Raw genomic sequence first — 13,910 nt, 5'->3', positions numbered from 1 at the left:
ATAGAAAATGGCACTTTAAAAAAGTAAATTCTAAGATAACAGATGTCATAATTTGCACTGGTCTTGAAAATTCATTTAAATTGCCTGATGTTTCATTGTATGATATCAAGGGAATTATCTAAAAAGTTTATGAGTTATTTTTTACCACTCGGGTTTTAATTATAAATTAAAATCTCTCAACTTCTTATCACCCCGAGAGCAACAAGGAACATTTACATTTTACCCTCAAAATAATGCAACACACTTGAGGATGAAAAACTCCATGGTAAAGTAGAACCATGCTTCCTCAGTAGCCCCCAGACTGAATCCCTGATCTCCCATTATGAGGAATTGGGAGGATCAAGGAGGAAACAAGATCATGAAAATTCCTATCTAGGAATTCTCAAGGCAATTTCTTCTAAAACAGTAGGAAAAGCAAAAACATGAAAATATCCTTCAAAAAATATCCTTCACAAGCTATCATCATGAGATATTTAATTACTCATCTTCTATCAAACAAGACATACCAAGGTCCCTAATATTACATTTCCTTACTTCTCATTCTTTCTGCTAACCCAGTACTTCTTAGAAAGCAAGCCAGCAAGGTTCTATATTATTTTCTGCCCAGTGAAATTCACCAGGCTAATTATTTCCTTTGAAAATAACATTATTCCCTAGGCTTAATGAATATATAAATCATGTAGATTTTTACTTAATAACTCACTTACTACCAGCCTAGAGCTGCCAATATAAGGAAAGAATGACGTTTTAAATATAGGATGCATTTATGGCAGCTCTCCGTAGGCTCTGTTTCTATGAGATCACTGACCTTCTTCAGGGATGCAATGGTGGTCTGATCATCCTGGGAGAGCTTCAGGGCAGTGGCGACCTTTGCAGAATTAACCACAATCTCTGCGTTTAGCTCTCTGCATTTGGCCATCAGACGCTTTTCATTGTCATAAGACTTTTTCATGACAGCATGAAGCTTCTCATATTCAATTCTAAATTTCTCCAGACTTTTATCTCCCGAAAGTTCATTGAGAACCTCCTGAAAATCCCTTTCGATTTCTTCAAATGCAGTTTCTTCCAACACTAGTTTCTCACTCTTTTCCTGTACAAAAGAGCAGGAAGGGGAATGAGTATTACCATATGTCTATGTTACTATTCAGGGGTTGATATTATTATCTATGAATACAAGATCTTCATAGAAGCAAAACAAAAATCACTGAAAAAACAGAAACATTAAGACTATATGATGGAAAGACATCTTGTTCATCCCCTGATGCATGTATATATGTACACATATGCATTAGGATAATAATATTTCCTACCACATGGTGTCAAAGATCAGATTAAATAGTATCATTCATTAGGCGTGCTTGGTCAGTTAAGTGCATGACTTGATTTCAGCTTAGGTCATGATCTCATGGTGTGAGACTGAGCCCTGAATTGGGCGCCATGATGACAGCACGGAGCCTGCTTAGGATTGTCTCTCTCCCTCTCTCTCTGCCTCTCCCCCCTCCAAAATAAATAAATAAACTTCAAAAAAATAAACAAACAGGATCATTCATGTTAAACACTTGGCCAAGTGCCTGGCAAAGAGGAGGCACTCAATAAATTTTGATATGTTATGATTATTCCAAGCCCTGATTTGTTTTCACTTCATCCTGCAGAAGAAAGCCAAGGGATATTATGGTCAGATATATGGAATCTTGGTGTGGATACCATGAAATCACACGTACTCACAATGAACCCCATCCGAAATATGGAATCTTCTCCTAAACGCTATTCCATCATTTTTATCTCTTAAAATGATAAGACAAGGTCATCTTCACAGGTGTATTGAGATGCCCTTTGTGCAATGCTCACAGGTCTTCTCTAGATTTGCTTTCCATGATCAGCTGGACAACAAATTATTTTTTTAAAAAAAAAGCCTGGACATACAGATACAATTCAAACACATCTGGCTAGGACTTAGATGAGAACCCGGAGTTAGTTAAATAAGATTTTTTTTTCAGTGTATTTTATTTATTTTGGGGGTGGGGGGAGAGGGTGCAGGGGAGAGACACAGAAAGAGAGGGAGAGAGAGAATCCCAAGCAGAATCTGCACCAATAGCACAATCTCACCAACCGCGAGATCATGACCTGAGCTGAAATCAAGAGTCAGACGTTCAACTGACTGAGCCACCCAGGCACCCCAAGAATTCTTATTTCCCTAGCATTAAGGGTTGAATTTGTCTCCCAGAAAGGTATGTTGAAGTTCTAACACCCAGTACCTATAAATGTGACTTGTTTGGAAGTAGAGTCATTGCATATATAATCAGTTAACTTGAGGTCACACTGGAGTAGAGTGGGCCCTCATCCAATAAGACTGGTGTCCTTATAAAAAGAGGGAAGACTGTAACTATGTGTAGTGATGGATGTTAAACTTATTGTAGTAATCATTTTGATATATATATATATATATATATATATATAATCATTATGTTGTACAACTAAAACTAATACAATGTCACATGTCAATTCTATCTCAATGCAAAAAAAGTAGAGGATGGGATTTGGACAGCGACACAAACACAGGAAGGAAGAAACACCACGAGGGGCGCCTGGGTGGCTCAGTTGCCTAAGCATCTGACTTCGGCTTAGGTCATGATCTCACAGTTCATGGGTTCAAGCACTGCATTAGGCTCTCTGATGTCAGCCTGGAGCCCACTTTGGATCCTCTGTTTCCCTTTCACTGCCCCTCCTCCACTTGTTCTCTCTCTTGCTCTCTCTCAAAAATAAATAAACATTAAAATAAAAATAAAGAAAGAAAGAAATACCACGTGAAGACAGAAACAGGGTGTAAGCCAAGGAAAGCTAAGGATCACTGGCTGCCATCAGAAGCTAGGAAGAGGTAAGGAAGAATTTTACTTAGAGTCTCAGAGGAAGCATGGTCCTGCCAACATCCTGATTGCAGACTTCAACCTCCAAAAGTGTGAGACAAGAAGTGTCTACTGTTTAAACCACCATGTTTGCAGTACTCTGTTATGGCTGAGTAACAGCCTAGTAAACTAATACACCTTCTCCTTGTTAGACACAGCACAATAATGAAAAAGAATGGGGGTGGTTAATAAATTTCTTCATTTATTCAGCAAATATTTATTGAACATCTGCTATTTGTAAGTTGGAATGAGGGAGCCTTCGTAGGAGGTACCAAGGTAAGGAATAAACAGCCCTCCCACAGGGAATTTATACATTAATAGTTGATGGAGTATGTTTTCAGATAATGGAAGTACAGAATTTGATACATGCCATAAAATGGATTCAAAATTCTACAAGGACCTATAGGAAGATGGAACTACTCCCAGCAGCAAGAATGAAAGCAAATTTTCTAAAGGAGGTGGTATTTGAGTATGCCCAGATGGGAGAGTGAAATATTCACAGGTGAATATGGAGAGAAAAGGTATGCCTGGCCCATGGCAAAGCTTGAACAAAGGCTCAAGCCCAGAAAGTATCCAGGATTTGAGATTGGTTAAGAAGCTCAAGTTGGGGGTGTTGTATGTAAGTGATGAATCATGAGAATCTACTTCCGAAGCTAAGAGCGCGTTGTATACACTGTATGTTAGCTAACTTGACAATAAATTCTATTAAAAAAAAAAAAAAAAAGCTCGGGGCGCCTGGGTGGCTCAGTCGGTTGAGCATCTGACTTCGGCTCAGGTCATGATCTCACAGCTCATGAGTTCGAGCCCCGCGTCAGACTCTGTGCTGACAGCTTGGAGCCTGGAGCCTGCTTCAGATTCTGTGCCTCCCTCTCTCTCTGCCCCAACCCACTTGTATTCGGTCTCTCTCTCTCTCTTTCTCAAAAATAAATTTTAAAAAAATATTTAAAAATTTAAAAAAAAAAACTCAAGTTGGCTAAAGAGTAAGAAGTATGACAGGGAGAAGGAAAGAGAAGACTAGACAGGAAGTTAAAGACAGACTGGAGGCCGTGAATGGCATTCTAAGGAATATGGAGTGAATTAATCTGTAGGCCACACAGACCCACTCAAAACTTCTGATCTGACAAAGTTTGAGAGGACTTATTTATGTATGCAACATTACACTTTGATATTCTACATGAAAAAGAGCTCCAAGATCGACACTGTATTGCTAATCAAAGAAATCAACTGAGATGATCTCCAATCCCAAAAATAAAGTAAAATTTAAATTCACCCTGCAGAATCAGGGTAAGCAGTCTAGTTTACCTTCTGCCTTAACAAGCCTCACTTGCCCAATACGGAGAAAGTCTATGTATTTTTGGTTTTCAAAAACACTTGTACTATTGATTTCTAAAGATTACATGCAAGCAAAAAGAATCCACATCTTAAAGTAGATGTGGAGTACCAAGCCTACCTATAACATTTTGTATAACATTAGCACTAATGTTAAACTCAACAGAGATTTTCTTCCCAATGAGAAGCAGCTTACTGTAAACATCACAACACAGCAATTCCACAAAGAAGAAAAAAATCTTATTAAGGAAATATGGTGGTGCTGCCGCCCTGTGTTTTCCCCTTGTTGTTGCTAAACATGAGCACACACAAAAATTTATCATAGCAATGTTCTCAGTTCCATCCGTGTAAATGGTATTAATGCCAACACTTGATCACTAGCCTGATGATTTGTTTGCAGACCAGGTTTTCCCTGTACATCTGGCACTTAGCATAGGAATGGAAAAATGTCAAAGAAAGAAAAGGTTTTTAAAAACATTCACGAACAGATTTGTTCATATTGTCATTTTAAAAATATACTACTATTGGGGCACCTGGGTGGCTCAGTCGGTTAAGTGTCAGACTCCAGATTTCCACTCAGGTCATGATCTCATGGTTCATGGGATGCAGTCCCATGATGGGCTTTGTAGAGCCTGCTTGGCATTCTCTCCCTCTCTCTCTCCCCCTCTCCTGCTTGCTTACTCTCTCCTTCTCTCAAAATAAATAAATATCCATATATGTGTGTTGTGTATATGTATGTATATGTACACAACACACATGGATACATATGTATGTGTGTGTGTGTGTGTGTGTGTGTGTGTGTGTGTGTGTGTATATATATATATATATATATATATATATATATATGCTACTACTAAAAGCACAGCAAAAATCATCTCTGAGCTGTGACCCATAACCAGTTGGTGTCTACATTGTTAGAGCATATAATGATACCTACTTTAGAAGCATGATTTCAACATGAACTGGTCAGAAAGGAACTATGATGTTCCTTCATTCAACACCTGTCTATTAAGTGCTTACTATCTGCCGGGCACTGTTGTAGGTGTTGGGAATATCATTCAGTGGGGAGAACAACAAGGAAAAAGGACAAGAGAGTTTCCGTGACAAATGAGGCCAGAGTGGAAATGGAGACTTGTGGAAGTAGAGGTGAGGAAAACCTGGCTGAGATCAAGTGAGAAGAAAACCAAAAGAAGGCAAGAAATGAGGGGAAGATAATGCAGGGGAAGGGAGACTGGGAAATAAATTGTTAATGGTATTGGTATCTGGGCTTATGTGTGGAAAATGAAGAATGAAATGAACCAAGATGACTGGTGAGGGAGAAAAGGAAGGTATGCTAAAAATCAAATAAAGGAGAAACTAAAGGAGAGCTAGAAGGAATGGGAGAAAGAGATGGGAAGGAAAGAGACATGAATGAGTGTAGGTAATGGGGTGAGTATTGTGGCCACCACAGTATGGATGTGTGAGGCACCTACCTGAGAGTGAGGAAGATGAGGGTGGGAGAGGGATTGTATGATAAGAGAAGGAGGGATCTTTGCCCACAGGAAGGAGGGACCAAATATGGAGGAGACGGAATGGTGAGGGATGTGAGGAGATATGAGAAGGAACTGGAAAAAGAGTGGGGGCATGATGGTGATGAGAGAAGTGGGGACCAGTCTGGTTCCCTAGACATAAAACCTTGAGAGTGCCCAGGGCCCCTTGTTCAGATAAGCCCCCACCTTTGGTTTAATGCTCTGCTGTCTCACTTTGGAATTCTTAATAATTTGTTGACAAGGGGCTCTGCATCTTCATTGAGCCCCACAAACTATATGGCTGACCCTGGCTGGGACTGATCCTGTGACGTGTGAGATGAGGGAGGGATCTGAAGGGGTGATGGAGGAATAGGGTATGGCCACGGTGAATGGGGACTGTGACTGACAAGTGATGACAGGGACATGAGGTTGTCCAAATTACAAATGAAGGTGCTAATGGACAAAGGATCAATAGAGAGCTACAGAAATGGCCCCTCATTGGTGAGCCTGAAGATGGAGTGTGCTACAAAGTGGGCTAGAAGACTTTACACAGTGGTCAATGACAACATGGGGCATTGGTGATAGGTGAAGAGCTTAATGAAGATGTGTCACAGCAGGTGATGATAGGGAATCGTGGAGTGACAGGTGGACAAGGGTCAGTGAATAGGGGTGACAGTGGGTATCTATGAAGCCTTCCTCCAGGTCCCACCAATCAGTGAGACATCAATATTTCTACGTACCTCTCCTGGGCTCAAAACCTTATGGCTCAAAATCTAGGGGTGGGTGCCTGTCATGTGTGAATCTGGGAAATCATGAATTTCATACTATGTTGAACACAGCGCCAGTTTTAAGAGTGGGGTTGGGGTGTGTCCACCCAGTTGAAGGAGGGACAGGAGGTAAACACTGAGGGGTGGGATGAGGCTGCGGGTGCGGGGAATAGGATGTTGATGGGAGGAATGTAGGAATCAGCGGATGTGCAGCGGAGAAGTCAAGTCGACAGAAGAGGGTTGATGGGGAGGGGACGAGCGAGAGACGACAGAGAGAGGGGCACTGACTCCTGACCTCGGCCATCCTGACGCTCTCTGGGGGGTGGCCTCAGAGGCTTCTGTGGTGATCGCGGAAACCGGGCCGGAGCTGCGGATGGGGCTGTGCACTACCCCCGGCGTCTAAAACAGCGCCACGTTATTGGTATCCCCCGCAGGGGGCCGAAACCCGGCGCTCGGCGCGTCCTCCCGTCGCCAGGCAACCGCCACGCCCTCTGAGGAAACTGGAGGACTTCCGAAAGGGGAGGAGCCTCTGGGGAGGGCACCCGGGAGGCGTCCTAAGAGGCAATAGGCAAACTGCCCTGTGTGGGGCGGGACCAAGGGTGTGAGGGGCGGGGCCCATGAGAGGCTGGGCGGAGTCCCAAGGTGCCCTCGGAAGTTGGAAACTCCGAGGAACGAGAAGGCGCAGCGCTGGGAGGCCGCTAAGGCCAGAGGAGAACTAACGCCTAGATGGAAAGGTGGATCAAAGGCTTCTGGAAGGGCCGGAAGCCACCCTCTGCTCTCCGTGACAAAGAGACTCCGTCGCGGGAACACGAAATAATCTCCGTTCGAGTCAACTCAACCCTCATGAAGCAGATACTGTGTGCAAGATACGGAGGGGAAAGTAAGGTGGAGAAAACACAGACCCTGCTTTCAAAGGGTTTAGTCACCAGTGGTAAGAATAATAGGGCGCAGCGCTCGAAGCACCCTGGGAAAACGTATGTGGAGCCACATCATGGAAAGTTGCCTTTCATCTAGGGCTCCTCTCAAGATCATTTCGTTTCCCTCTCCCCCTCCTCCTCCACACTCTTTAACCTTCAGGTACAGAGGGTAAACAACTTGGCTCATGAAATATGCAAAACCCCTCTTGTTTTTTTTTTTCCCCTTTAACCCCATCCTTACTCCCATCCCTCCTCAGCCCCATAAACATTCATGCTACTGTGCTTGAATATGCATTTTTGAAAAGTGTATGCATTTTTATTAGTGTATTTTTTAATGATATGGGACTTTAGGATGATCTTATTTTCTACTTTTTTTCACTCAATATTCTTTTTATGAATCTATTCTTTTGCAGTTGGTATTGTAATCCTAGTTTATCGCTTCTGATTGCTGCACAGTATTCCATATTGGACAGCAACACATGTGACTTCCATTCCCCAAATGGATACCAAGGCTACCCCTACCTCTCAGCGATAATCATCCTCGTCCATGGTCTCTTGTGGACCTATGTGCAATTCCTCGGCAACATATGCCTAAAAATGAGGTTGGTAAGTTATAGTGGATGTACAGGGCAATTCACATTTGGTTATGCAACTTGTCCTGCACAAAGACATCCAGCCATGCACCAATGGGAGCTGGAAAACAGCTTTCCTATGTCATGTGCCCTGCTGAAGGAAGATGTGCCCTTTTCTTCCCCCAAAAGCTCTGTTCCCTAGTCAAGTCACGAACCTGAGAGGCTATTACTATTGAGAGGGTATTCCTCTTTCAAATTCATTTGCCCAGTGGTTTTCCAATGGCACAAAGGTGCCCAGTTTTCCAACCCTGTTTTCCAATGGCACAAAGGTGCCCAGCAGCCTGCTAGGAGCCCTGGGTACTTAACTTCAAGTACTGCTAGATGGCACACCAGAATTATTGCTCTACACTATCCTCCAGTGCACAGTGTGAGGGTTTCTGGCCCTACTCTCATCCCTACCAGCACATTGTAGTTTGTTTATTCATAAACACTCACATAGTGTTTACCAAGTGTCAAATACTATTCTAAGTGCCTTACAAATACTGACTCATCTAATTAGCCAATTTTCTAAATTCTGCCAATTATCATGGAAGTAGTGTCAACATATTTTTGCTTTACTCTGCGTTTCTCTGACTCCTAGTGAAATTGAACATTTCTTCATACATCTATAAGCCACTTGGGATTCCCTTCTGTGAATTGTCTATTTATAGCCTTTACCTATATTTCAGTTGCTCTTTTTCTTTTTCATTTGATTTGCAAGAGGTTTTTGTACATTAATCTGGACATTAATCTGCTTTCAAAGACTGAAAACTTTGCTTGCCATGTCCTTTGTAAAACAATAATCCTTCATTTTGTAGCCCTTCATTGTGTGCGTGTGTGTGTGTGTGTGTGTGTGTGTGTGTGTGTTTTACTTTTTACATGCTTTTCCAGTATGATTTAAGAAGTCCTTCTCAACCCCAAGGTCATAAAGGTATTGTCTATCATTTTCTTACATTAGTGTCATAGTTTTGCTTGTTAGCATTCAGTTCTTGAGCCCATCTTACTTTTGCGTATGGTGTGAGGTAAGGATCCGATTTTTTTTTCTCAGAGGAGTGAGCCCATTTTCAACATCTTGGTTCCCAAATATAGACAGTTCTGCACTGAGCTCTGTGGCTTGCTCCTGTGCTAGTACCACAAGGTTTTATCATGATGGTTTTATAGCCAGACATCATGATTGAGGGCAAGTCCCCCACTCCTACTTCTTCTATCAAAACGTCACTGGCTAATCATGAACCTCCATCAACCCATATAATTTTCAGGATGTTTTCAAGTTCCTCATGAGAAATCTTAACTGGAACATTAATGAATTTATGATTTAACTTGGGGAAAATTCACATTTGTATAATTGTATCTCATTCATGAACAGAGACTATATATCTGGTAGACAAAAAAGGACATAATATGACAGAGGCATAATGCACTATGGAGGCAATGGGAGAAGTGGCAGCTGAAGCTGGAGGATCAGGCTGAACCAAACTGCAAGCCAAGCTAATGGAAATGAGAACACAGGGTAGGCAACAGGGCTCAGGCTACTTTGTGTGTTTACAGGAGATCCAATCACACTGGGACTAACAGGTGGTGATACCATCGTGATCCAGAGAGACTCCATAACATTCCTGAAGGTACATAACAGAGAAAGACCTAGAGGGCCCTGGCCACCCATATCTTGTATTGGTATCAGTTATAGTGCTATATGTCTTCCCATTTCCCAAGAATCTTCTGAAGGATTATTTTACAAGCAGATGGCCTGCCAAGGTGACAGAAATTCAATCCAGAAAACACTTCTTTAAAGCACCTGCTGCATTGTAAGTACAAGGCTGGCCAGAGGAACCACAGAGCCAACTAAGACAGAGTCACTGCCCTTTGCATTCACAATCTGGCTTTGGGGGAAAGAGAGAAAAGACCATCTACAAGTAATCCCAACACAATATGATGGCATAATTTAGAACATGCCATGCCAACAGCGAGCACTATGGGTGCTGGGTCAGTCTAGACACTGATACCTGAGAACATTATTTAGAATATGAGGACAAAAAGACCTTAACAAAGGAAATCAGGGAACCACAGGAGGTGGAAAGGAACATGACACGTTCAACTCACAGGAAAGAGATGCAGGTGACATCAACTTGGATGGATTAATGGATGAGAGGATGGGTGGTTGGACAAATTAATGTATGCTGATGAAAGAAAGTGCTTCATTTCCAATTTTCCAGATTCCTGAAGACCCTGTTCCCCTTTGTTGTTGTAATAAAAAGGAACACTAGGTGGCATCACACTACCAAAAGTTCTCACCTTTTAAAGCCTCCAGGAGACGCTCATCCACCAAGATTGGGTCAGCCCCTAATTTAGACAAGTAAGAGTGCTTCTATCAATTTCATTACTCATTACATCCACTTAATTTATTTACTGAGCCTCTACTATGTGCCCAGCCTTGTGCTGCCTACTGTGGAAAATATAAAAGGAGTTGAATCGAGGATCTCCTCCCAAGGGAGCATAAGGAGAAGCAAAACACGCATGGCACCCCCTCCCCCACACAAAAAAAATTGTAAAACACTCCAAGGCGGGATGTGGTAAGCACTGAAATGAGGATGTCGGAATATAATATCCAGTGTCATCTGACCCCTTTGACCTTCTGGTGCCTTCTCCCATGGCTCACTTCTTGCCCCAATGGCTTCTTTCAGTTCCCTGTGTATGTCATGTTCTTTCCCACCGCTTGGAGTTCACAGAGGTTTATCTTTCTGTCTGGAATACTCAACCATCCCTCTTCACCTGGCTAACTCCCGTCCACCCCTCCTGCAGATTTCACTTCCTCGGGGAGAGATTTCCTGACCATCCCTCAACACCAGATTACCTTTGCAAGTACCATGTATTCGACTTCTTGGACCCTCTCACAATGGTAGTTAATCATGTGTTCATGGAAATGGTTGCTTAAGATCTGTCTTCTCTACAAGCTATCAAACAAGAAGGCAAGGTACATGTATATCTTGTTCAGCCCTGTCTCCATTGGTATTGTAGGCTGAACTGTGTCCCCCTAAAACCCATATGTTGAAGCTATAGCCTCACTACCTCAGAATGTCACTGTATCTGGAGATGAGGGCTTTGTGAGTTAAAATAAGGCCATTAGGGTGAGCCTAATACAGTCTGAATTGTGTCCTTACAAGAAGAAATTTGGACACACAAAGAGACACCAGGGACGCATGTACACAAAGGAAAGACATAGTGAAAAGAAGGGCATCTGCAAGCCAAGCAGAGAGGACACAGGAGAAACCAAACCCACTGACACCTTGACCTTGGTCTCCTAGCCTCCAGAACAGTGAGCAAATAAATTTCTCTTTAAGCCACCCTAGTCAGTGGTACTTTATTATGGCAGACGAAAAAACCAATATAAATGGCCATCACTCCTCTCAGTTTACAACTATTAAGTTAAGTGTCTATTGAATGAGCTCTAAAATAAGGAAGAACTGTGAAGGATAGCATATTAGGAAAAGCTACATGGTAGACATGGCCCTTGACCTTGACCTTAAATGATACAGATGGCTCAGAGAGTCATGGAAGAAAATAGAAGGAATCCCAAGTATGGGAAGTAGCATTGGGCACATACCAAGGCAAGAATGTAAAAGTCCTGCTATAGGGATGGTGCGGTCCCTCTCAGGGGCCAGTGGACACTAATGTTGAGAAGAGGGTAGGTGAATGGTGGAGGTTTGGAAGAATAACAGAGGCATGGCTGCAAACTCAAAGACCAGGGACAGCCAAGAACACATCCATTCACTCTGCCAGATAACTTGAATATATGATCATGAACTGTAATACCTCTGCAAAGCTCTTTGTTTAAACCTGGATATAAGTGCTTCCTATGGCACCCTGCTAGGATTTCTAAGCTGTGTGTTGTGACTCATAATAACAGCTTTCTGTACATAACACTCACTTCTTTAGTAGCACCCAGTGAAGATACATCGCAGAACTCCAGAAAAGCAGAAAGAAACATTGAGATGTGGCTCTGCATGGAAAGTCCCAGCCTACGATGCAAAGCGACTGTGCCCTAAAGGAAACCTGCTCCTGCAAGGGATCAGAGAGGTCCTGGAGCCAATTTGGAGGGAGTCCACACAGCCCACAATTCCTTTCTCGGAGACTAGTAACTCCCCCCAGGAAGTATGTTCCTTCCTGATGCCAAAATGTTATAGATGGCCCTATCTGATTCCCTGGGGCCATAGCTGAAGGGTCGGGTAGAGACCTGATCCACCTGAGGTCAATCCCATTATTTTTCCTGGGGATTTATAAATGGGGTCAAGAGTTGCAAGCCACTCATTGCTGGGGCCTGGAACTGAGTATGTGAATCCCAGGAGAGGCAGAGAAAAGTAGGCTGAACAGAGGGAAGAATAAAGCAAATGAACGTAGGGAAGAATCCACAGGCCCAAGAGAAGGGAGCGTTGGGGGAAGGAGCCTCCCTGGTTGTTGATGCCTCTTCAGAGCCTGGTAACTCCCTGGGGAGGCCTGGGAATACCCACACTCTTGAGTCCTGCTAGATACAACCTCCTAACAAACTGACTTCATTTGTTTAAACTAGACAGAGTTAGTTTCCATTGCTTATACCCCCAAAAACCCAAAAGTCCCGATCAACACAAATCCTGTTTATGCAGGCATTCTTGCGATGTCGCTTGAATTTAGTATCAAAACTGCATTTGGGGCCCCAAACAACATGGCAAAAACTGCCCCTGTCATCATATCTAACATTTCTCCCCCGGGCTGCTGGGAAGATTAAAAGCCCACGTGTTACAGAAAATTGTTGACATTTATCAGCCGACCCCCTGCTCACCTTAGATGACAGAACAGAGTCCCAGCTGGCTGGTGCTCTCCAAGACTGTGCGGGCCATATTTTATTCCTTTAATCTCCTTTTCCAGCCTGCTGCAGACCAAACTTAACAGAACATTTGTTGAGCATTTGACATCGGTTCCCGAAGGATCTCCATACAAACTCCACTCTTGATACTGGAGGAGGCTACAAAGCTGGGGCACATTTATCAGGAAGATTGAAAGATTGGCCATGAAGTGGAAGCAGTGGGCGATCTGCCATTGCAGGCGATGATTTTTACCAGAAGGGGATGACAGTGTCACAACCACGCAGTTATCCAACCTGCCTTGCATTTCATTGGCTTAACAGCAACTGCGCTTCTCCCAGTCGGACTACTTTTGGGTATGACTGGTTCATTCAGTTGGTGCTCTTGCTGGAGAGGCCAGGCCAAGACTGTAGTTTGGTGTTCTTCCTAGAACCAGGGAGGACTTACACAAAGTCACCAGCTAACCGGATTATTCAAAAAGACTGAGTAGCTCCACACAACCTGTTCCCACTACAAATGAATAAATAAATGAAATAAATTAATGAGTGAATAAGTAAATAAATAATTCCTTTAAAACATCAAAGCACAAACCCCTTGTCTTATTTCTGCTCTTCCCTGAAAACACCATATTTTCAAACATCTCTAGACTTTACCCATTGTCATGGGTAAAGTCTCCACTCCCATGTCAGGAATATCCTATGTCTCCTTCTTTGTCCAGTTAGCCTGTTCTTTTTTTTCTTTTTTAACTTTTTTTTTCAATATTTATTTTTGAGAAAAAGAGAGAGCACAAGCCACGGAGGGGCAGAGAGAGAGGGAGATGAAGAATCTGAAGCAGGCTCTGCTCTGACAGCGCAAAGCCCTACGTGGGGCTTGAACCCACCAACCATGAGATCATGACCTGAGTCAAAGTTGGACACTCAACCGACTGAGCTACCCAGCTGCCCCCAGTTAGCCTTTTTAAAACTCAGCTCGGTGTCACCTCCTCCAGGAAGTCTTCCCTAGTTAGGTACCCCTCCTCTGTGTTGCTAGAAAACCTGTGT

The 13,910-nt window shown here is 43.0% G+C and overlaps 1 protein-coding gene and 1 long non-coding RNA gene across 10 annotated transcripts in view; one reads left to right on the top strand and one right to left on the bottom strand.

Moving 5' to 3' along the window:
• CFAP58 (cilia and flagella associated protein 58) overlaps positions 1–12,983 on the bottom strand; it is a 112,116-nt gene extending 99,133 nt beyond the window's left edge. For 2 of the 4 annotated variants that reach the window (XM_023240896.2, XM_045040647.1), the window contains exons 1-2: positions 6,803–6,993; positions 809–1,090 (exon numbers count right to left, since the gene is read on the bottom strand). In XM_023240896.2, coding sequence (XP_023096664.2) covers positions 809–1,090; positions 6,803–6,811 — 291 coding nt within the window. In that variant the 5' untranslated portion in view covers positions 6,812–6,993. Of the gene's footprint in view, positions 1–808; positions 1,091–6,802; positions 6,994–12,848 lie in introns of those variants that run through there. The other 2 variants (XM_045040646.1, XM_019813796.3) reach the window with 2 other exon arrangements.
• On the top strand, positions 6,999–13,453 carry LOC109492676. 6 transcript variants are annotated; one of them, XR_006587273.1, is made up of 4 exons: positions 6,999–7,438; positions 7,838–8,026; positions 9,584–9,657; positions 10,249–13,453. It is a non-coding gene; the product is annotated as an uncharacterized LOC109492676 (long non-coding RNA). The 6 variants fall into 6 exon arrangements; XR_006587270.1 differs by having other exon boundaries at positions 9,402–10,388; positions 10,835–13,453; XR_006587271.1 differs by having other exon boundaries at positions 9,402–11,006; positions 11,969–13,453.
• Positions 13,454–13,910: the final 457 nt, after the last annotated feature.

The sequence above is a fragment of the Felis catus genome, chromosome D2, assembly GCF_018350175.1.
Source record: "Felis catus isolate Fca126 chromosome D2, F.catus_Fca126_mat1.0, whole genome shotgun sequence".
Classification (NCBI taxonomy): Eukaryota; Metazoa; Chordata; class Mammalia; order Carnivora; family Felidae; genus Felis; species Felis catus.
Note: the sequence above shows the minus strand (reverse complement) of the source record. Positions and strands in the feature narration are given on the sequence as shown.